Raw genomic sequence first — 23206 nt, forward strand, 5'->3', positions numbered from 1 at the left:
ATGGCCTGTGTAATGCTTTGAGAAAATATGCCATAATCATGCAGTTAAAAACCCTAAGCAGTCTACAAAAACATCTACTCAAGGTAACAAGTCAATCTGGCAAGATTGTAGGATAAAAGGTCAATATGCAAAAACTGATTCTACTTCTTTATACTAGCAACAAACAGTTGGAATATGAAATTTAAAAAAAATTGTAGGAGCACAAAAATAAATATTTGAGGATAAATGGGTTTTTCTTTTTTGATTGGGAAAATAACTTTATTTTCTTTGGGGGTATAGGCAGACATCTAGCCTCAGAACTTCTAGAATTGCTGCTTTGTGCCAGCAGCCTTCGTGACTTTGGGCACATTGAAACACACAGCCTTGCTCAAGAGCTGGCACTCGCCCACTGCGATGAGGTTGCCAGTCCGGACATCCCTGCAGCAGGGGGCAGACAGATGCATGGACATGTTCTTATGGCACTTCTTAAAGAAGTTGTACTCTCAACATAGTGGAAGTAGTCTCCAAGGATGGCAGTGCATCTTCATCTCAGTCACCACGTCAGATAGAATCCACCCTCAGATGGACCCATTACCAGTAAACAGGTCATCTCTTATCAGTACAGGTGCCCTCAATGGCCTCCTTGGGCATCTTGAAGCCCAAGCCAATGTCTTTATAGTATCATGGGAACTTGTCCTTGCCAGTTTCTCCAAGCGGGACCCTCTTCTTATTTTGAAAGCTGGTTGGCTGCCCTTTATAGGCAGGTTCAGGCTGAATGTCCACCATCTTCTGGCCACCTGAAAAATCTTGAGGATAATTTTTTTTAATACGGGCAAAAACTCTACCCTTAAAACTTGTAACAAGTTGCAGAAATTTTCAAAAACTTTTTAAAAATGGAGAGAGCTACATTGTTGAATGGAATAGTCAAATTATTAAAATGGCATGGCTCTTCACATTGACTTACAGATCCAATGCAATCCCAAAATCCCAGTAGACTTTTTTTTGTACGATGGACAAAAACAAACAAAAACTAGAACATTAGAGACCTGTGTGATAATATCAAACAGCCTTCACTGGAGTCCTGGGTGGAGAGAAGAAAAGAAGGGTGAGGCAGGAGATTTATTTAAAGAGATAAAAGTGAAGAATTTTCCAGACTTGATCAATGACATCAATGCATAGAATCAAGAATCTCAGTGCATACAGGCATACAACCAGACTACACTTCTCAGGCATCCACGACTGTCCTGGCCAGTGGTCTGTGGGCTGAGTGCAGGCCACCTCTAGGCTGGCCCCTTCTATACGCTATGATCACCACAAATCTCAGAGGCTTGATTTCTCACATAGGTTGCTGCACAGCCAGACAAGTGTCCAGGAAACCTGTCCCCTACATAGCAACTTAGCATTCCAGGATGTCTCAGCTTTATGAAACTTCCAAACCAACAAATCACAGTTGGGGAGAGGAGGGAATATATGAAGAAGTGTGCTTGGCTCTTAAATGCTTCTACCTAGAAATGACATGTGTCTTTTTTTTTTTTTTTTTTTTTTTTTTTTTTGGTTAAAGCAAGTCACTAGCTTCAAAAAGCCTGAGAAATATGATCTTTCCATGCACCCAGAAGGGAAGTGAAAAGGCTTGCACGGCAGTCACGTCTACCACATCTTCTGAAACACATCCTTTATGAACAGCTACATCCAAAGGCCCTGGATGGAGCAAAGCTGTTCCTTTCCCTGACCTGCTTAGTCTATGGTATGAGCAAAGAAAAAAAAGATCTTTACCTTGTTAGCCTCTGAAATTTGGGCATTACTGCTGAAGCTAGCATACTCTAGTGTACTACTCAACTTACATTATAATTTAAAATGATAGTATACCTTTTTTTTTTTAAGTGGCCTCGATGCCCAGTGGGGAGCCCAACACAGGGCCCGAACTCATGACTCTGGATCAAGACCCTGAGATCAAGATCCAAGCCAAGATAGGAGTTCAAGGCTTAATTGAGCCACCCATGGGCCCCAATAACGTCTTTTTTTAAGCACTTACCTTGAGCCTGGTACTTCATGTGTAAAGTGCTTAGCACAGTGCCAGGCCCAAATCAACTCTTAATTAGTATTAGTTGTCATTGTTATCCCAATTTGTCTTAGATGTGTATGTATTTGCTTAGATAGGTTCTGTGCTATAAACTACAGGACCCTAATGGGAATTGTGAGGCCGTTGAGCATCTTGCTTATCTTTTTCTCTAAAACATGTGCAAGTTTTCATACTTTGTGGGAGGCTGAACTGGAAGCAGAGGTTTCCAGGATCAGAGATAGCATGGTATAGAGGAAAGAGCATTGGAACTAGTGGTCAGGGTTAGTTTATTGAGCACTGTCTATATGTACCAGATGCTAGAGAAACAAAGAAGTGTGAGGATCCTTTGTTCGCCATCCTTATACTTCTGCTGCAAGGATGGTGAACAAGTAAACAAAGCATGACACGTGCAATAATGAGTATAAACAGGGAACAGGAGTGCCACAAGACCTGAGTTTTAGCTCTACCACTAGCTGTGTGACCCTGAACATGTTACTTAACTTCTCTGGGCCTCGTGAGTCACAAGACTGGGGTAGATAATTTCCAACCCCTGAAATTCTAAACCCTACAATTCTCAAATACGTGTGAGGCAGACAGGGCAGGCATAATTTCTGCTTTAGAGAGGTGAAGCCTGGGGTTGGAGAGGTTTAGCACAGCGGCCTGAGCTCCGTGGCTGCTTGTCACCAGAGCTAGCCCCAGACTACTCTCCAGCAGGTCTTTGGAGCCACACCTCATCTGTCTCCACTCCGGAGCGCCCTGACAGAGAGCAGGGATCTCTGATGGAGATGGCAGGAGGCTTTCCAGATGCCCCCAGTTTGAGTCCCATACTTACAACCTGGAGCTGTTTGCAGACCAAGAAGAGAAAGGAGGCAGGTGCCGCACCCACCTCCACCCCCTCCTCGTGTAAGCATTCAGCAGGCCTTTCTGGAAAACCAGGTCACCTTCTACAGAATGACACGGTGACGTTAGCACAGTTATCCTGGTGAACACCAGAGCCGTCAGCAGCCAAGCACAGTCAGCGATGCCTGGTTTCCATTCACAGCCACGTCCTCATTAGTGGGGCTCTGGGCAGGATGCAGAGGACATTCCAAGGCTGAGGCAGCTCTCCCCCGCTGTATCTCTGGGCCACCATCACTCAGCCCACCTGGTATGTGCACACTTAAGGAATGTGAGTGAGCTCATTTAATTGAAGCAAAACACATGAAAGATTCATCTTTGCTGTGCCTCTAAAACCATGCCATGGCCACCAGAACCTGAAAGACAAACCTGACCACAGCAGCCTCTGCTATCTCCCGCTGGGGCACACAGTTCACAGCGCTGTGGGCAATCCAACCGTCATGGGAACCATCTTTTGAGCAGGTGCTATGTGTGCTACAAAGAGGCCTACAACACAATCCCTACCATCCGGGAGTTTGTAACTGGGTGATGGAGTGGTCAGATGAAGTGAAGAGAGGAGTCACAGATGACAAGGTGGGAGACTCCAGCCACACGAGAGGCTCAAAGTGTGGGAAGTTTGGGGGGGAAGGAAGTGGTCCCCAAGAGCCCCTGCTGTCCCGGAAGGTGGGAGGGAGGCTCTAGGCAGACCTTGAGGGAAGAAAACGATAGAAGGCATTATATGCATTACCCCCACTTTTGGTGGGTGATCCATATGAAAATCATCTGGAGACAAAAGTGTCCAGAAAAAGAATTGCCTGGGGGCATCCAACTTGTTTTCCCAGGGTGGCCCCACACCTGCACATACATGCACCCTCCCAACCATCCCTCCTCAGAGCTGGCCTCAGAGCTGGCTAGGCAAGGGACATGTTGCCACACAAGTGGCTTCCCAAGGGCCCTGTGTGGTGGGTGCAGGGTGCAAATCCCGCCTCCGCCACCTGCTAGCTATGTGATATGCAGCCAGTCCCTTAACCTTCCTGAGTCTGTTCCTCACCTGTAAGCGTGGGCAGGCAATGCTGACCTTGCAGGGAGGAGGGAGACTAAGCAGACACCGGCTGACCCGGCAGCAGAGCGCCGCAGGCCTACACGGTCCTCCCTATCGTCCTCCACCTGCACAGAGACCATCTGAGTAGGCCCCGGGGTGCGTGCTTAGCCTTCTATCGGAGCCCTGCCTGTTCCAGCGGTTCGCTGAGGATGGGCCTGGTATCTGGGATCTGGGTTCCAATCCACCCAGGGAGCAGCAGCCCGGGCTCCCAAGGTAAGCACACTCAACTCCAGGGGGTATGCCTCGGCAGGGCAAAGTCTTCCGACGGGACTAAGGAGTGGGGCCCCGGGAAGGGTGCTTGCTCCCTTGGGCCCTCCAGGTGGAGGGAGAGGCGCGCTGCAGCGCCGAGCAGTGGGGCGGGAGTGCCTACCCTCTGGGCGGCTGCCACGGGCACTGCAGCTGGCCAGCCGGGCTCAGCCCACGTGGGAGCATGAAGCTCCTAGCCAGTTCTCACCTGGGGAAGAATCGCCTACATTTCTGAAGTCTGGCAGCCAGTGTCTCGTTCCTATCCTGTGCTTGGTATGGTCCCTCCTTGATATGAACCAGGTAGGAAAACCGAAAAGCATTGGCGACCCCGAGTCAGGGTTCCTTTAGCTGCTAAACTGATTTAGCCTTGTGGTGTGTTCCCCGGAGGAACCCAAGGTCAGGAGAGCTTATTGGCCAGTGTGTACCTGGAAGCCGCAGGTGGCAGGCTTTGGATACCTGAGTAAGAGGTGAGATCCGAATGCATGGGTTCATCATCCCTTGCCTTGTCACGCTGCTGCCTTCCTGCCCCCTCCTTGCCCGTTCTCCCCACCTGAACCACCTGGCAGGACTGGAGCACAGCTCACCGCTCAGAAGCCCTGGCCTGGGTGCTACTCTCCCCGGGGCCTCGGGACCTGCCAGGCACAGTTTCACTGCCTGTGGCAGCACTTCTTGTCTCGGACATTTCTGTGGGTACCACATGCGAGGCTTTTGAGCCTCACCCTCCTTGATGGGGAGATCCTGGTGAGGACCCCGGGCCTGTGCCTGACGTAATAGGTGGGAAGGAGACACCCTGGTCCTTTTCCCCCGTCCCCCAAGTAGCATTTGTGCAGCCGACCGCCCGCTACCTCAGTCCTTCAGAGGCTCCACCAGCGCCCCCACCGGCACTGGGAAGGTGCCGAGCTTCCTGACACCCCCACTAGCGCCACTGCAGCACTGAATGACTATCACCTCTTTATTGGTCTCTCTGGTTCCTCACTGGGTTCCCACCAAAGACAAAATAGGAAATCACAAAATTGCCTGTATTTTACTGGATATCTGGGAAGCATGTGGAAAGTTCAGCAAAACCCAGCTGACAGTTTTGTCCACAAACCAACAGTAAAAGGACTGAGCAGAGCAAAGCAGGACCTGGTTTCCCTCTGATCTACTTTCTGAAAATGGGCCATGACCCAGATTCCCCTACACCCTGCTCACAGGCAGGCTGCCCACATCTCAGCCAGAGCCAGCTGCAGAGAGGAGGCTGGGGAGGCCTGAGCCCCACCGGGGCGAGTTCTGGGGCTCCAGGTGTATTGTGCTGGGGGGCAGCACTTGGAGCCTCCACAGGCCCAGGAAGCAGCCAGACCCCCAACTCCTCCCGAGGCCGACCAAGGAAGAAAAGGCCATAGGACCTGCATGCACTCTTATCCCACTCACCATGAACATCAGCTTTTCTGCTGGGCTAATCCTCCTGCTCACTGCACGCCTTCTCCCCTAAGGCAGAAGAAATCATCCCTCAACTGTGTTCCAGAACATTCTGGATGGCACTTCCTAAGTTGTTGCCTCTGCTCCCTGTGTGCTCCCTGGGGGATAAAACTGTTGATCCCCATGCCTGGCATGGTGTCTGGCACGTGGTAGGTGTGATGTGAATAAACGTTTGTCATATTGAGTTGAATAGTAATGAAGGAACCAGATGGAGCACACCGTCAGACATCTAAGAATAACTCAGTAGCCCAGTAGAATTAAATGGTGCCCTGAGGCCACAGAACGTGTTTTTGTCCTCAGTGCCACCTTGGTGGTGGCTCCTCCCAGACAGGCACCCAGAGATGTGGCCCTCTGTCCCTCCCCCAAGCCATAACCCCAGAACAAATGGCAGCAGGTTTTTCTAGATGCCAGTCATCTCTTTATTCCATCAGTGACCAACACAACAGCACCACAGACACAGCAGGGGCCTGCCTGAGAACCCTGGGCAAGGCCAAGAGGGTGGCTGTAGGGGGCCCTATGTGGGGCAGCCCACCCTCCCTGCCTCCCCAGCACCCAGGAGAGAAATGATTGTGCAGACAGTAATGCAATCTGTGTCAGTGCCCATCCTTCCTCCAAGCACCAGGGATACATGGGGAAGAAATATTCCAGCATGGGACCAGGAAGGGAGTTGGGGTGACTAAGGCTGGACTCTGAACTCCAGAAGAGACTGTGTGCATGCCTGTGCATGCGTGCATGTGTGTGTTTGGGAGATGCCTACACTACTGAGCATGTGGGATTTGACTGCTAAGCCACAGGACCTGCCTGGGGCCGAGGAGACCAGGAACCAGGGCTGTGTGGCCTGGAGCAGAGGCCGAGGCAGAGGCCCCCGTCCTCACTGCTTCGCCTGGGAGAGGAACCTAGGGCAGGCAGGTCTCAGAGCCTGACTGGAGGGCCACTGCTGGCCTGACCCACGTCATGTGTAGGCCATCTTGCTGCACACCCAGGGGCGGGTCATCAGACACTCCGTTGACACCAGCCTGGTGGGCTCCACGAAGACACACTCTCCCAGGCCTGAGATGGGGAACCTGTGGCCAGAAGACAAGAGAGCAGGCACTTACAACCTGTCACACGTAGTCCATCACTGGGTGGCCCTGGAGGTCCTGACCTGTCCCTCCCTCTGGAGCCACCTTCCAGTACTTTTAGCCCCTTATAGAACTTTCTAGTGTGGCCCCTCCCCATTGTCTATGTACTATGGTCACCATGGTTCCAGCCACCCTGGGGATGCCCACAGACATCTCCTGAACACACCCTGCACTTTCCCATCCTTCCAGAGTCAACTCGCTTGTGCCATGAGCCAGTATCATGTTCAGGACCACCCTCTGCCCACCCTTCTGCCCCGCAGCACCTGTCTGAGCCAGGGGGCACCACTCATCACATCTTCATGGAAGCCTGTGTCTGTCTGTCCCCACCAGTTCCCCGGGTGGTCACTCCTGAGCAGTGGGCTCCATGCCTCTCTTGTCTTGGCTCCCCTACAGCACAGAGCATCTAGCACAGGAATTGCTCAGCAGAGATGAGCTGAATGAAACTACATCACAGGGGTGGACCTGATTAACCCCAGCCTTTGCTACCCAGGCTGTGTTGCCCACGAACTCACTGCCATCTTCGGTAGATGTAGGGGATGAGGGTCCTTTCTAGCTAAAATCATTCCATAGAATTTCAAGATTTCTTCTTAATCTCACTTGGTCAGCCTGATCTGAGGCCCCTTCCGAGGCTGGAGCTGGGGTCTCACAAGAAAGGGCACCAGAAGGACCTCAAGAGGGAGTGCCGAGCAGGACCACCTCAGAGCCAGGGAGACACAGCCCAAAGGCCCTTTGGTTGGCTGATGGTCAGCATGCTGAGAACCCCAGCCTCCAGGGTTCTCCCAGGTTCTGGAAGCAGGAAGCTATCAGAAGGGAAGAGAAAGGGGCAGAAAGTGCAAGACATCTCAGCAGCTCTAAGGATAGATCTGGGATGAAGGCAGGAAAAGGAAAGAGAAGAAAAGGAAGAGAAAATGAAGACAAAGAGAGGTGCAAAATGAAGGGCACAGGAGCCAGGGCAAAGGAGGGAAGAGGCTGACTGGATGCTCACCCCCCGGAGTCACAGGGACTAATGCAGCCCTGAGCCAGCCTCAAATGGGAAGGTAGCTGATCACCAGCTTCCAGCCATGGTGGAGGGTTGGGGGTTCTTGGGTGCCCTCCCACTTCTTATACCTTGTGGACCCTCCTCCATCATCATCATCATCATGTGAGCAGCTGTGCCCCCACCAGGCTCCTCAGGGCCTATTAGGGTCTGGACTAGGAATTTGGGTTCTTATTCCCCTATATGCCCTCCTCTGTGTTCCCCTAAACCTGGATCACCGCCCCCCTACACACACACACACACACACACACACACTATCACTACCCCCACTGCCTCAGCCAGACACTCCCACCCCCACCACCCATGACCACTGCCCCCAGCACCCCTGCAAACCAGTCCCTGATATCACACACCTGCCACCTCGTCACACTCTCATGTCGTGTGAGCAATCCCAGCACTGCACACACTACCAGCATACTGCAGCGGTGTTTTCTCTAAGAGAGGACTCATGGTGCCCAGGGGCCTGAGCCCCTTTCTTCCATAGGGAAAAGGTTTAGGCAACACACAGCTGCCCAGAATAGAGGCCCCATCCCCCCTCCCTCAAAGGCAGCTATGGTCATGTGGCTATGTTCTGGCCAACACAGAAGAGGGACATCTAGGGCATGTCTTCCCCTTCCTCTGAGCCACACTGAGCCATGCAGATGAGCATCTTCATGGGTGGGGAGCCACAAGATGGAAGGAACCTGGGCCCCATTAGCAGGAAGCTCTGATGACCACATACAGGAGAGCCGCCGAACCAGGCTGGGCATTAGGGGATAGAGAGCGAGAAGTAAAGCCATCTTCATTATCATGATCTCGGCCACATGCTGCTGAGCCCTGAGGTCACTAGCTCTAGCGAGCACAGAACCAACTGGTTCTCTCTCCCTCGGGAGGTGTTGTCTGGGGAGCTAGGCCCTTCCCAGTCTTAGTGGTCAGAAGATGAAGCCTCAGCTCACGTGTCCGGGTCGAACGGGTCCCCGTTGACCCAGTGGAATTCATCCCCGACTCTGCGCAGACCAATCCAGGGCTCCCTCCGTGTGAACTTGAACATAAACTCCTGTACCAAGAAAAGAGAAAAGCCCGAGTTTTCTGCAGTCTCCCAACTTTTCATACATCCCAGAACTAACCTCAGATCAGAAGACGGGCTCCCAGATACACAGACACTGAAAAGGGAATCCCTCACTGCACCCTGAAAGTAAGGAGCTGGGGTCAGAGAGGGCCCTGCACTCACACTGACCTCCCTCTCAGCAGCTGTTAGGCCCTGGGCCCTGGGAGCATGCCCACCAGACCAGGGCACCTGGAACAAGATTTGTCCTCCTAGCTCAGCGGTCCAGCCTGCCAGTCAGCATTCCTGATTTGCAGGAAGCCTGGAATTGCCCATTTGATGGATTATCTGGGACAAAGCACAACGTTCAATTTGGTTGTCCTCCTACGCACATACTGCTGGGCCTTTCTCTGCAGCAGGGAGACATTATACTGTTTATCAGAGACAAACGGAAGTGACTGTGAGATTACCTGCTATTTCGGATCGCCACTGTTACCCTCAGAATCCAAAGTGAGCAACAGTCATTCACTGTGTGTCTTTCCCATTTCTACTGATAAAACTGTTTCGGGTGTTCAGTGGGTGCTCATGTCCTGATTTGGACCAGTAGAAGGTGCCAGTGTGTTCTTTATTCACAAGCGCATTTATGATTTGTAATCCTCACACTTTATGATGCTGAGTTGAGCTCAGCAAACCAGCCTTGGATTGAGATCACTGGCTTTCACAACAGCAGTGGAACAGGAGCCCCTTGGAAATGTGCTTGGACCCTACAGGGCCCACCAGCACACCCCAGGCACACGTGCTCTGGAAACATGTCACAGGGGACGCCAGATCCCAGCAGCGGGGTTCTCCCCGAAGGACACCCCCGGCCCAGCGCTCACCAGCTCCTTCTGGCTCTGAATCACAGCCAGCGCGGCCTCATGAGTATGGCAGTACTGCCTGCCTGTGTTCCAGTCTCTTGGCTCCTCAGAAAAGAAGTAGCATTTCCTTCCATAGAGCAGCCAGTCCTCCGGGCAGGGCGCTTCACACTTGATACAGCCCTTAGAAGCTGCAGGGGAGATGGAGGGGACTCAGTGTCCACAGCACACCTGGCCTCTGCCCGGGCCTGAAGAATCCCGCTCAGCGACCCAAAGCTCCCTCCACCTGCCTGACTTTGGTGCCCTCCAGTGATGACCCAGGTGGCTGTCTTCCCAGATGAGCACCTCTCAAAGTGCCTGGCAGGTAAGAGGTTGGTGACCAAATACATAAGGAAGGAAAGGGCACCTGGGTGGCTCAGCGGGTTATGGGTCTGCCTTCAGGCTCAGGTCATGATCTCAGCGTCCTGGGATTGAGTTCCTCATCAGGCTCCCGGCTCAGTGGGGAGTCTGCTTCTCCCTCTCCCTCTGATCCTCCTCCCTGTTTGTGCGCTCTCCCCTGCCGCCTGTCTTGAAAAAATCTTTTAAAAAATAAACAAGGAAGGGAAATTTGGAGGCTGGTTTGGAGGCAGTATCACCCCCAGGGGAAGTGACAGCAGATTAGCCCCTGGGTTAAGATCTCCTCTCTCTCCCCAAACTCCCCAAGGCATGGAAGTGCAGAAACACAGATCTAGAAATCAGGACCTGGAGACCACACGTCCATGCTTTCCAACCAGGGTGGGAACCATCTGCAGGCTTGGTGGGCCTGATCTCATTGGCCATGTCCTCATTAGTAACAGCTCAACCTGTTCCACTGCTGAACTGCTGTCAAGTTCATTTTTAGCTGAGTCTCAATCTGCCTTCCTGTGACCTGGCCCTACAGGTCTAGGATCTGGCCTTGGAGTGACTCAGAGCAAGCCCAGCCCACCTTCTACCGCCTATTCGAAGAAGGATGCCAGCCTTCTCACATCCAGATTTCAGTGGGCACCATCTCTTCCACAGCTTCTTGGAGAGGATGCTGTCCACACCCTTCATCCTGCCTGGCTCACTGCGGTGTGTCCACATTGTCACCAAAATGCTGCCACCATAACAGACCGGAACACACCAGATGTGGTCTTACCCCAACAACAGTGATTGCCACACTCCTTCCAGTTGCTATGGGCTCCTTCCAGGCTACAGACCATGTCCATGAAAAGAAACAGTGGGTATGTGCATGCGTGCTTTTCTGGGTGGGCAGAAAATACTCTTCGATTGTTTCCATGTGATCTATTTCCAAGCCAGGTCTCCCCCCACATCCAGAACATGTAGAAATCACTTTTTCAATCCATTTGAAGATTTTATTCTTATTTCTTCCACCTTTATCTCATTCACACTGGCTCATCTGAGTTTTGAAAGATGAATTTTGATCTTGATTTTTTCCACCCTGTCATATTAAACAGCCTTCATCTGTCATCCTGAGCATCTTCGTATCACCTACAAATTCCATATGCATCTTTTTTGTTTGTTTTCATGCAAGTGATTGATTAAAATGTAGACAAAGACAGAGCCAAGGACAGGCCCACAGTACTCCAGCCTCTAGGGATCTAGGGCCACTCGACACCAATTAAATCATCGACACTCTGGCATATCTGCTCAGTGAGCCGCAGGACCACTTGGGAAGTATTGAGCATGGTGTGGCCACATTTCAACTACTTTCCACAAGGACTTCCAAAGAGACTCTATTGTCCTTTACTACAATCACAACACACTATGTCTTCGCATGGCTCTGACCTTCCCAAGCTAGCACGAGGACAAAAGGAAACCAACTTAGTTTGTAGTAATTATTCTAGGTGAATCTAAGCTGGCACCAATGGTCACCATATTCTTTTCCAAACACCCACAAAGCCCCTGATTATCATGCACGTCCAAAGGTGAGGATTTCATGGGAGCTAATGCTGTCAATGGACCTTCCTCCCCTTTGCAGGCACCTGCCTCTGGTCTTATGGTGCTCCTCAAAGATTAAAGACAGAGGCACTGAAATCACTTTGCAAAACCATCAGAGCCCACAACACACTTTGACTTGAATCCGTTGAAAGCAGCCCAATCTCCTGGTCATACAGCCTTGCCTGTTCTTAGCGGATTTCCTCCCTTTTATTCCTTTCTCCCTTTCATCCCACATAAGAAGCCCCCACCCCCACCAGCGGGGTGGATGCAGTGATGCCTCCGTAACTGGACAGAGGAGATGATGTCATAACTCATCCTTTTTTTTTTTTTTTTTAATCCTCAGCATTTAGGGGGCCTAACACACAGCAGTGCTCCCTAAATGTGTGTTAAATGAATGAATGTGATCTGTAAAGGCTCTCATCCCAAAACCCTCTCCTCCAAGAAGCAGTGTCTAACTCACCTCAAGCTGGCTCTGCATCCTCGTAGCATGTACGGAATAGTACCGGAGTCTCCTCACTACCTCCCCGTGTGGCTCCGTAAAGGGGACGTGTGGAGTCAACGTGTGCATATATTATTTTAGGCTAAACTCTCACCTAGAAACAGCAGCAGTCTGTTTCCTAAGCTTCGTGCCCCACAGAATACGTGGTACATCTGGAACCTTTCTTTACCTAATTAGACATGATACTGACAAGGTGTGTACACACTGACTCCCGTAAATGTTTGACATCCATGCTCACCCAGGATGCTCATCACCACCAGGATGGCGAACAGAAGGACCGCGATGGCCCCCAGCAGGAGACGTGTGGTGGTGTCTGAGGAGAGAAGAAAGCGGGTCAGTACCCAGCCATCCACCCCGCTGCCAAGCCCCACCGCCAGCCCCAAGTCCTGATACTGGGATAACCCTGGCCTGGACCCGGCAATCTGAGTTTTTCCAAGCCCTCTGCAGGAATCTGATGCGCGCTGAAGTCTGAGAGCCTCTGTTCCAGAGCCCGTTTCGGAATCTGTGACACTGCTGCCCCAAACCCCTCCCTCCAAGGCTCTGCCCTTGCCCCTCCCGCAGCGGTCAGAGCTTTCAGTCCTCCTCTCCTGCTGCTTCCCTACCTTCTCCCCAGGGTCAGCCACGTGGACTCCTTGAAAGAACCCAGCCTGTCCTCACAGCCCTGGGGTTGGGTCTTTGCCCCCAGAGCTCTTCTCCACCGCTGCTACCTCTGGAATCCTGCCCAGCTTCACACCGTCCACCCTCTTCACCAAACCTCCCCTGACCCGCTGCCTTCCCCCGCCTTCTGATTTTTATTTCTTTGTCATCACTGAAAATTTCTTATTTTATTTATTTTATTTTTTTATTTTTATTTATTTATGATAGTCACACACACAAAGAGAGAGAGAGAGAGAGAGGCAGAGACACAGGCAGAGGGAGAAGCAGGCTCCATGCACCGGGAGCCCGACGTGGGATTCGATCCTGGGTCTCCAGGATCACGCCCCGGGCCAAAGGCAGGCGCTAAACCGCTGCGCCACCCAGGGATCCCTCTATTTTATTTTTATTTTTATTTTTTTTTAATTATTTTTATTTATTTATGATAGTCACAGAGAGAGAGAGAGAGGCAGAGACACAGGCAGAGGGAGAAGCAGGCTCCATACACCGGGAGCCCGACGTGGGATTCGATTCCGGGTCTCCAGGATCGCGCCCTGGGCCAAAGGCAGCCACTAAACCGCTGCGCCACCCATGAATCCCTATTTTATTTTTAATGGAAGAACCCTTTTCAACTTTAGACACAGACTCTATTTAAGTTTCTCTTACTGTCATAAAATAGAACATAAAAGTTGCCATTTTAACCATTTTTAAGTGCACAGCGGCATCAATTACATTCATGCTGTTGTGCAACTATCTCCACTGTCTATTTGCAAAACTTTTTCACCCCCCAAACAGAAACTCGGTACTATTGAACATCCACTCCCAGTTCCCACCTCCCACAGCCCCTGGTGACCTCTAATCTACTTCCTGTCTCTATGAATATGCCTATTCTAGAGATTTCATAGAAGGGGAATCATACATTATCTGTCCTTTTGTGTCTGACTTATTTCACTTAAGTTAGTGTTTTCAAGGTTCATCCATGTTGTACGATGTGTCAGAATGGCATTCCTTTTTATGGCTGAATAGTATTCCATTGTATGAATATATATATATACATATATATATATATATATATATATATATATATATATATTTGTTGTATATGTATATATTTGTTGTTGATTAGCCATTCATCTGTTGATTGACTCCTGGGGGGACACAAACACCCAGTCCCTAATAATGCTCTTGAAGTAGTGTCCCTCAGAACCTTCTGAGCTGTTCCAATCTGATTTTACCTTCTTTTTAAAAATTTTTAAAAAGATTTTATTTATTTATTTGAGAGAGACAGCACAAGAGCACGAGTGGGGGTGGGGCAGAGGGCGCAGCAGACTCCCCGCTGAGTAGGGAGCCTGAGGTGGGGCTATCCCAGGACCCTGGGATTATGACCTGAGCCAAAGGCAGCTGCTTAACCAGCTCAGCCACCCAGGCACCCCTGATTTTGCCTTCTAAGCCCACCTGCCACCCTGGAAGCTCCCCTCGCCAGCAGCCTGAGGACCTCTCTGCCTCCCTCGTGTGCGGCCTCTCCCGCACCTTCTGTCCTACAACATCCTTTTTCTTGGTTGACTCCCTTGCTTTGGTGGAGCACATCTTCCAACAGGTGCCTGAGATAGGGCAGAGCAGGACCACTGCACATCCCCCAGCAGCAAACCTTCACCATGTCCTGCCTCTAGAGTTGTGAACCCAGAGCCCTGAAGACTATAGGTTGGAAAGAATTCTCCTTCAGAATATTGAAGGCATTACTTGTCTTCTAGCTCCAATGTTGCTCTTGAAAAATGGCTCCAGAGCCATTCTCATCCATGATCTTTTTAATATCAATTGCTTCTGCCCCCACTCCCCATGCCCTGGGAAGCTTTTAGGATCTTTTCTTTATCACATAATCTTCTAAAATTTCATCATGCGTGGGGCACCTGGGTGGCTCAGTCAGTTAAGCATCTGCCTTCGCCTCAGGCCATGATCCCAAGGTCCTGGGATCAGAGTCCTTGTCAAGCTCCCTGCTCAAGGAGCCTGCTTCTCCCTCTCCCCTGCCTGCCACTCCCCTCCTTGTGCTTGCTCACTCTCTCTCCCTCTCTCTCTGTCAAATGAATAAAGAAAAAAATAAAAAGAATTTAACAATAAAAATTCGGAGCACCTGGGTGGCTCAGTGGCTGAGCATCTGCCCTTGGCTCAGGTCAGGATCCCAGTGTCATGGGATCTAGTCCTACATCGGGTTCCCTGCAGGGAGCCTGCTTCTCCCTCTGCCTGTGTCTCTGCCTCTCTCTCTGTGTCTCTCATGAATAAATAAAAAAAAACAAACAAGTAAATAAATTAAAATTTTTAAAAAATTTCATCACACATGCCATGCTTAGTTTGAGTCCATTTTCACCCACTCTAGAATAGGCAATCAGTGGGCCCATTCAATCTGAAAGTTCATGTCCTTCGGTTCCAGGAAATTTTCTTTAATTATATCATCAGTGGTTTCCTCTCACCCACTTTCTCTGTCTGCTTTCTGGAGGTCATATTCTTCAGATGTTGAATCACTTGGATTGGTCCTCTGAGTTTCTTTCCTTTTTTCTTTCTTACCCATTATCTTTTTTGCCTTTTTGCTCTATTTCCTGGAAAGTTTTTCTCAGCTTTATCTTCCTACTCTCTCCTGAATTTTCCATTTCTGCAATTATGTTTAATTTCCAGGGTTTTTTGTTTTGTTTTGTTGTGGTTTGCCACTGTTCTCTGAAGATCCCCTCTCAGAGCATCCTGTTTGTAATGATGCCATATGGGAGTTGCCTTGGTGGTGCAGTCAGTTGAGTGTCTGACTCTTGGTTTTGGCTCGAGTCTTGATCTCAGCATGGTAGGAAGCAGCCTGGCCTCCAGGGTCTGCATTTGTGCTCCACACGGAGTCTGCTTGGGACTCTCTCTGCCCCATCCCTGCCTAAAATAAATAAATAAATCTTTTTAAAAAATGATGCCATATTTTCTCTGCTCTCTTTGAGGATATGACTGATAGTTTTTTGGAGGGGGCGGGGGAAGAAAGGAGAGGTGGATAGAAAGTTTATTTCTCCCTGTATAGTCTATGTTTTCCCCAAATTGCTTTTTTTCTTTTCTGATCATTTGGTCTCTAGTTTCCATGTCATAGAATTTCCTCAGATATCTGGAGATCCTTGGTTATTTGTTTCTGATTAAAGCAAGAAGAAAGAGTCCATTGGAGCCTCTGAGCCCAGGGAGGGGCTTATCAGCTGTGGGGTCCCAGCAGAGTGACCAGGCTGGGGTGGTCCTCGGGGTGTTCTGAATGCTAACTTCCCCGGGTTTTTCCCCTAGGGCGGGCCAGTTCCCGTAGAAGGCTCTTCTGTTCCCTCCTGAAGGGTGTAGGCTTGACCAGGAGGAGAGGCTGGGAGGCCATCCTAATCATTCATTATGTAAATGTCCCACTAATTGCTTGCTTCCAAATGTACTGCCCTCTCAGCCCTCTCTCAGATTTAGCCTCAGGCTCCTGCCAGAGCAGGGAAGAGGACCTGGGCAACTAAATCCTTTCTAAAATGTTCAACCAGCCCTCCTGTTTGAGCTCTGTCTTCACTCAGTGCCATGATGACTGGTGCCCCCCTCTCCATACTTTGGGGGTCCTGCATGTGACTCAGGCTGCTCCTCTGCTCCCTGCAGGCCCCTAGGATCAGTTGCCACTCATCATTGATCCCTAGCTCCCAACCGTATTGTTATTGTCTTCTCTCTCGTTCTCCTTGTCCTTATGGCCTTTTAAAAAATCCCTTTACTGTTGTTTTCATGGGCTTCTGGAAGGAAAGAGGAAAACTGCATGCATTCAGTCTGCCATCTTTACCTGCAAGGGCAGGCAACATTTTGAAATCCTTCCTACGAGCGAGGTCTGTGCTGGCAAGTGACCAGGAGTCCAGGAACAGGTGGCTGCAGGCACGGTAAGAGCAGAGACTCATGCCTGCCCTCACCCACTGCTTGGTTGTCCTCAATGACAGCTTGTCGCAGGGCTGATCTCCCCCTGAGCTGTCTCATGAGTGTGTGTACGGATCCTTCCTCTCTCCTCTCTCCGCCCCCTTCCAGGCCTGCACACACTGGCACTGTAAGTCTGTGCATGGAAGATGCACAGGTCCAAATTCCAGCTCCATCTCTTTGTAGATGCCACTTTTCATGGCAGTTACTTCACTTCTATTTTATTTCATTTTCTTCATCTTTAAAATGAAAGAGTAGTAGTATCTGCCTCTTAAATTTTTTACAAGAAGCCAATGTTCAGTGCTTAGCACAGTGTCCAGCATAGCAAGCTCTGATTCAATGTTAGCAATTGCCATCAGGATGACGATGATGATGATGATGATGATGATGATGATGAGCCACAGGCTCCTTTAGGGAAAGGGCTATGCTTTCCTCCCCTTTGGATTCCCTAGGTTAGCCTTGCCTTGCATGTTAACAGAGCACCCACTGGCACTCAAAATCCTGAGGGGGATTTGGCTACACTGAATGACAATGTCCTTAGCCTTAAACCCGGCTGAGTTGGTGGGAAAGGCCACACAGATACACAGCTGCTCTCTGGGGGTGGGACACCCGCGCATGTTTCTCCAATATCACCAGAACCCGGGACCCCTTCATTCTTGCACGGGGACGACTGCTCTGGACACGGCACTGTGGGCAGCAAAAGGACGCTCCAGGGAGTCCTGCTTCCTTGTTCCAGCTGCACCCACGGGAGCTGGCTATGGGGCCTGATGATCCAAATCAATGCTGTGTTGTTTCCTAGGGTGGCGGTAACAAAGCCCCACACACTAGATGGCTTCAAACACCGCAAGTTTATTGTCTCACAGTTCTGGAGGCCAGAAGTCCACGGTCAAGGTGCCAAAACTCCCCTGAAAGCACTCCCCCTGAAAGCTGGGGGAGTCCTTGCTCACTTCTTCCTGGCTTCTGAGGGTTTGCTGGTGACCTTCCTCATCCAGCTTGCAGTCCTCTCATTCCAGGCTCTGCCTTCTACTCACATGACCTTCTTCCTGTGGCTCTGACTTTATGTGACCATTGTCTTGTGAGGACACCAGTCACCTTGGATTAAGAGCCCACCCACTCCAGGATGTGCCTATATTAACTCATCACACTTGAAATGACCACATTTGTAAATAAGATCCCATCCTGAGGAGCTGGTGGTTAGGGACTTCAACACATTTCTTTGGGGGGGGGCAGAGGGAGATACAATTCAAGCCATAAGAAATGTCTAACTCGGGGCCCCTGGGTGCCTCAGTCGCTTAAGCGTCTGCCCTCGGCTCAGGTCATGATCCCGGGGTCCTGGGATCGAGCCCTTCGTCGGGCTCACTGCTCAGTGAAGAGCCTGCTTCTCCCTCTCCCTCCACTGCTTCCCATGTGCTTGCTTACTCTCACTCTCTCTGTGTCAACTAAATAAATAAAATCTTTAAAAAAATTGTCTAACTCTACAATCATTCCTTCTATGCGATGGTCCATAATAGATGGACTTTGCAAGTACAGTTATTTGTGGTTATAAATGTATATGACTGAGCCTCATGCCGGAAGGGACAGCTGAAAATCTGGCTCCTGACTCGGACAGATGTCTCATCGGCCTTACACCCAGAACCCAGAAGAGACTCACCGCTGATCTCTCTGAGTTGTCAGGGTCAGAGTCTGGTGAGCATAGTCTTGACTCTTTGAAACTATCAAATGTAGAGTTTGGTAATTTTTTAATTTTAAAAGGCTTTGCTAAATGCATGTGTGTGGTTTTGATCAGGAAGTTGTGGGCTGGTGCCTAATCAAGAAACTTTCAACATTAAAAATTCAGAATCGGTGAGCTCTGAAAAATCTATAGCCTGGTGATATGCAGAATCACTCTGTCCCCCACTGTACCCCCAGGCCGCTCTTCCCCATCCCCACCCCCGATGCCAGAAATATCCCCGTCTCCAATCACCCCCAGTCTTTCTAGAACACAGGCTGAAGCTCTGGGTCACCTTCCCCAGCCCCTCCCGCAAGGCTAGAGGGTGGGGGAAGGGTAGAAGGAAAAGGTAATAGCCACAGGAAGAGAAGAAGATTTGATCAGGAGAACTTCTGTTTGGCTTTCTATTTATAAAGTTAATTGTTCATCGGAGGAAAGTCGCGAAGTCCTAAACTCTAATCCTGGTTTACATTTAAGAAATTCTCCATTTCACTTAAGCCGTGAGAAGGAAAAAAATGTCCATGCCGGAGGTGGCAGGGTTGTCTGAGGAGCATGGGCAGGAGAGGTACACGCATCACAGATACAATTCAGTTCGGACCAATGAGCTTCATGAAGCCCAACGTCCTTGGTCCATGCCCGACGACACAAGAACTCTCACGTCAGAGGGTCCATGTGGCAAACATACGTTGGCAAGCAGCGTGTGTCCCTGGGCAAGACACTTAGCCCCTCTGAGTCTGGTCCCCCATCTGCAAAACAGATATAGTGCTCACCGGTCCCTGGAGGGTATGTGCAAGGAGTAAGTGGGACAGTACTGTGAAAGCCCCCGGGCATGGGGTCCAGCACACGGCAGGCGCTTCAGAAACGTCTGGCGCGTGGTAATAAAGGAGCATAGGCCCCCCTGAGTGTTTAGCATGATCCAGTCAAAAAGTCTCCCACTTGTCTCAAGACAGGTACTTGGCTGTTAAGGGCTGCATGGCCCTTGGTCCCCAGACCTGGGCGACCCATCATCCCATCATGGGTAGTGTCTTGGGTCAGGCAACTGGGCTTGTTATGTGGACTTCAGTTGGGGAGGGGAAGCAGACTCAAGGTAGGTAGGCCAGCAGTCAAAAAGGGTTTCAGCTGAGCTCCCCAATCAGGGATGCAGGATGCCAAGGCGCAGAGCCAGGGAGAGGAGTCACCTGCACAGCGTACCCCTCTACACCTTTATCTGGGTGGTCCTGAGAGGTGGAAATCATTATCTAGCTTATATGTAAGGAAAGTGAGACTCAAGTTTGAAAACCCGCCAGTCGGGATCCCTGGGTGGCGCAGCGGTTTGGCACCTGCCTTTGGCGCAGGGCGCGATCCTGGAGACCCGGGATCGAATCCCACGTCGGGCTCCCAGTGCATGGAGCCTGCTTCTCCCTCTGCCTATGTCTCTGCCTCTCTCTCTCTCTCTGTGTGACTACCATAAATAAAAAAAAAAAAAAGAAAAGAAAACCCACCAGTCCATAGTGGTGGAAGGCTCTGGCCTGGGTTTACCTGACTCCAGAGTTTGTGTTCCTTGAATCTCACCACCTGCCTCAGCCTGTCCTGTGATTCTGCCTGCACAGCAACACCCTGGAGAGACCAGCCTTAGTCCCTGTGCTCCCCTCCTCTGACAGGAGATAGGGGTGCCCAGGGAACACCCAGTAGGCCCTCGGAGCATTGGTGGAGGAGAACCCTCTGGACTCAGACCCAGATACTAAAAGTGCTGTAGAAAATGTTCATAGGGGAGTGCCTGGGTGGTCAGTCAGTTGAGTGACCAACTCTTGATCTCAGCTCAGGTCTTGATCTCAGGGTGGTGAGTTCGAGCCCCATGCTGGGCTCTGGGCTAGGTGTGGAGCCTACTTAAAACAAAACAAAACAAAAAACAGTCCATAGGCCTCAGCTGCTGAGCCTCTGAGGCTCACAGGCATTAAGGGTGGGCTGCTTCCGAGTGGACCATGGGGAGAAACAGAGGTGGCATGAGACGCAGAGCCACACCAGGACAGGCAAGACAAGGCCAGACCACAAGTCGGCACTGAGTACGGATCGGCTGGATTCTGCAGGGGCCGAAGGGCCAGTGTCCCACTGGTCTGCCTTCCTGCAGGTGGTCGGCCCAGCCCAGGTTGGGAGCAGGAAGCAGAACGGGTCAAAGTTGGGGGCAGGAGGTAAAATAGGAACCAGCAAGCCGGAGAGGCATTGAAAGAGGCCACATCACCCCCGAGGCGGCCGTAACCATCAGGGGGCTAGAGTTAGGTTAGGGCCGCCCCTGTCTGAATGAAGACACACAGGCAAAAGGCGGGAGCCACTTCAAGAACTAGCTTGGGCGGGAGGGAAGCAGGGATCACAGGCAGATCCGACAATGCCGGGCAGGGAGAGGGGTTTGTCCACCTTTATTCAACTCAGCTCTTCCCAGCCCGCAGTGGCTCTTCTACTCCGTGACCCAACACCTTTGCTTCCTTCGTCCCACATCCCCATCCAGGCATCAGTCCACCCTCCCTCCCGAGTTTTCAGAGCCCCCTCCCCGGGCAGTCCACGTCCTGCCCCACTAGCCTCTGGGTCAGATGCTAACATTACTGCCCTCACCTTTCCCTCCTCGGCGAGGCACCTGCCCTGGCAGGTGCAGGCCAGGTCCCGCCACCGACCACCACTCTACCCTCCTCACTGACCTGGCCACTCTCCCCAGGGCAAACCCACCGTCTCATTCTATATGTAAAACCTCTCAACAGCTCCTGCAGAACCAAGTCCCAACTCTCTGGCGAGGCCTGGGTGGCCACTCATGGTCTGGGCCCTCCAGGGTCCTGTCTTCCCATCCCTTCCCCACAGCCTGGTACTGCAGGGTCCAGTTTGCCACAAGAGCCGGGCTAGTTCTGGCCACCTGGCCCCGGAACGTGACGCTCCTTGAGCCTGGTGCACCCTGCCCTTCTCCACACCCAAGAGGTCACCCACTCCAGAAAACCTTCCTTCTCTAATAATACTTGGTCCCTACGGTTGGGTGACCACAGCTCTGGGCTTCCCTAGCTAATACCGCTGCCCAGATCCCCAGGTTCTGCCAGCAGCGCCCAGAAGTCCAGAGGGCCAGCCCTCTCCCTTGCCAACTGGAGCATCTCCCACACCACCCACCACCTGGAGCCACAAAGTTTCCCCACAGAACTCGGGAACTTGAGATCTATTTTTCAGTGGGTTACTGCCCGCTTGGCTAGCAGGGGTCCCTCCCCGAGCCCACCTGCCTGGAAGGGGTGGGTGGCCCGCGTGACCTTGCAAGGAAGAGCCGGGGCATGTTCTCCGCATCCCCCTCCCTCCCTCCCTAAGCCCCCTTGGCCGCCAGCCCCTACACCCCCACCCCCACTTCCCGCGGGCACCCGCACCGTCTCCGGCTCCACACCTTCTGTCGCTCTGCCCAAACCGCTTGCACTGCTGCAGATCGGAGCCACCGGCTCTCCTCGCCCATCGGACGGGGCCAGTCGGTGACCGTCCCCGCGCGCCGGAGGGGCCGGGGCCTGCAGCGGGCTCCAAGGTCAGAGGCGCTCGGCCGCCGGGCGGTCCCAGCCACGGCCCCCGCGTCCCCGCCGCAGGCAGCCGCTGCCCGCCGGGAGCTCGGCCAAGGTGACCCCGACCGCCCCGGGCCCGGGCGCCGCCGCCGCGCGCTTACCCTCCAGGGCCGCCTTCCAGCTGGTGCTGCCCTCGTAGCCCGACCCCGACCGCCGCAGCAGCGCCTCGGGGCCGCGGGCCTCCGCCTCCGCCGCCGCCGCCGCCGCCGCCTCCGCGGGAGAGCGTGGCCTGGGCGCGGCGGGCGCGGGGCGGGCGGCGGCGGGCGGCGGCGGCCGGGTCCGCGCGGGGGCCTCCCGGGCCGGCTCCATGGCCCGCTCCGCCGCGCCGGGGCTCTGTGCCGCGGGTGCCCGTCGCCTCCGCCCGCCGAGCCGCAGCCTCCGCGGGAGCCGGGCGCGGGGCGGGGCGGGAGGGGACGCCGGGGAGGCGCGGAGCGGCGGCAGCTTCGCCCCCCGCAGGCCCCCCCTCCCTGGGCGGGGCGCCAGGTGCTGCGGAGCGAGCGGCGCGGCTCCCCTGCGGCGGCACCTCCCAGCCCCCCAGGACGCGAGCGAGGTTGGCGGGGCTGATGCCGGGACAATGCGGGGCCCCCCTGCTGTCCCGGAGCCAGAGCCCAGACTCTGCACCGGAGGAGACCAGCGAGGCAGCAACGGTCCCAGGGCAGCAAGGCCAGGGACACCTGACAGCCAGGCGAGCATCCACTAAGGTGAGCATCCACTAAGGTGAGCGTCCACTAAGGTGAGCATCCACTAAGGTGAGCATCCACTAAGCTGAGCGTCCACTAAGGTGAGCATCCACTAAGGTGAGCGTCCACTAAGGTGAGCATCCACTAAGCTGAGCATCCACTAAGCTGAGCGTCCACTAAGGTGAGCGTCCACTAAGCTGAGCGTCCACTAAGGTGAGCGTCCACTAAGGTGACCGTCCACTAAGGTGAGCATCCACTAAGGTGAGCGTCCACTAAGGTGAGCGTCCACTAAGGTAACCATCCACTAAGGTGAGCATCCACTAAGGTGGCCATCCACTAAGGTGAGCATCCACTAAGGTGACCATCCACTAAGGTGACCATCCACTAAGGTGGCCATCCACTAAGGTGACCATCCACTAAGGTGACCGTCCACTAAGGTGACCGTCCACTAAGGTGAGCGTCCACTAAGGTGGCCATCCACTAAGGTGACC

General features: G+C 52.4%; 1 protein-coding gene and 1 pseudogene across 1 annotated transcript; both read right to left on the reverse strand.

Moving 5' to 3' along the window:
- Nucleotides 1-293: 293 nt before the first annotated feature.
- Nucleotides 294-1469, reverse strand: LOC100856308 (annotated as a pseudogene).
- Nucleotides 1470-6115: 4646 nt separating this feature from the next.
- On the reverse strand, nt 6116-22344 carry CLEC2L (C-type lectin domain family 2 member L). The gene is made up of 5 exons (XM_038559414.1): nt 22137-22344; nt 12452-12526; nt 9780-9946; nt 8813-8913; nt 6116-6784 (listed from the first exon to the last, which is right to left on the reverse strand). The coding sequence occupies exons 1-5, from the start codon at nt 22342-22344 to the stop codon at nt 6673-6675; spliced, it is 663 nt and encodes a 220-aa protein (XP_038415342.1). The 3' UTR covers nt 6116-6672.
- Between the last annotated feature and the right edge of the window lie 862 nt (nt 22345-23206).

This window comes from Canis lupus, chromosome 16 (genome assembly GCF_011100685.1).
Source record: "Canis lupus familiaris isolate Mischka breed German Shepherd chromosome 16, alternate assembly UU_Cfam_GSD_1.0, whole genome shotgun sequence".
NCBI classification, from domain to species: Eukaryota; Metazoa; Chordata; class Mammalia; order Carnivora; family Canidae; genus Canis; species Canis lupus.

What these genes read in the sequence shown, in the direction of transcription:
- CLEC2L (XM_038559414.1), bottom strand. Translation starts at nt 22,344, where the DNA reads ATGGAGCCGGCCCGGGAGGCCCCCGCGCGGACCCGGCCGCCGCCGCCC. An exon ending in GGTGGTGATGAGCATCCTGG is followed by an intron (nt 9,947 to 12,451) that starts GTGAGCATGGAT and finishes TCTCCCCTGCAG; the next exon opens with CTTCTAAGGGCTGTATCAAG. An exon ending in GACCCGTTCGACCCGGACAC is followed by an intron (nt 6,785 to 8,812) that starts GTGAGCTGAGGC and finishes TTCTGGCCACAG; the next exon opens with GTTCCCCATCTCAGGCCTGG.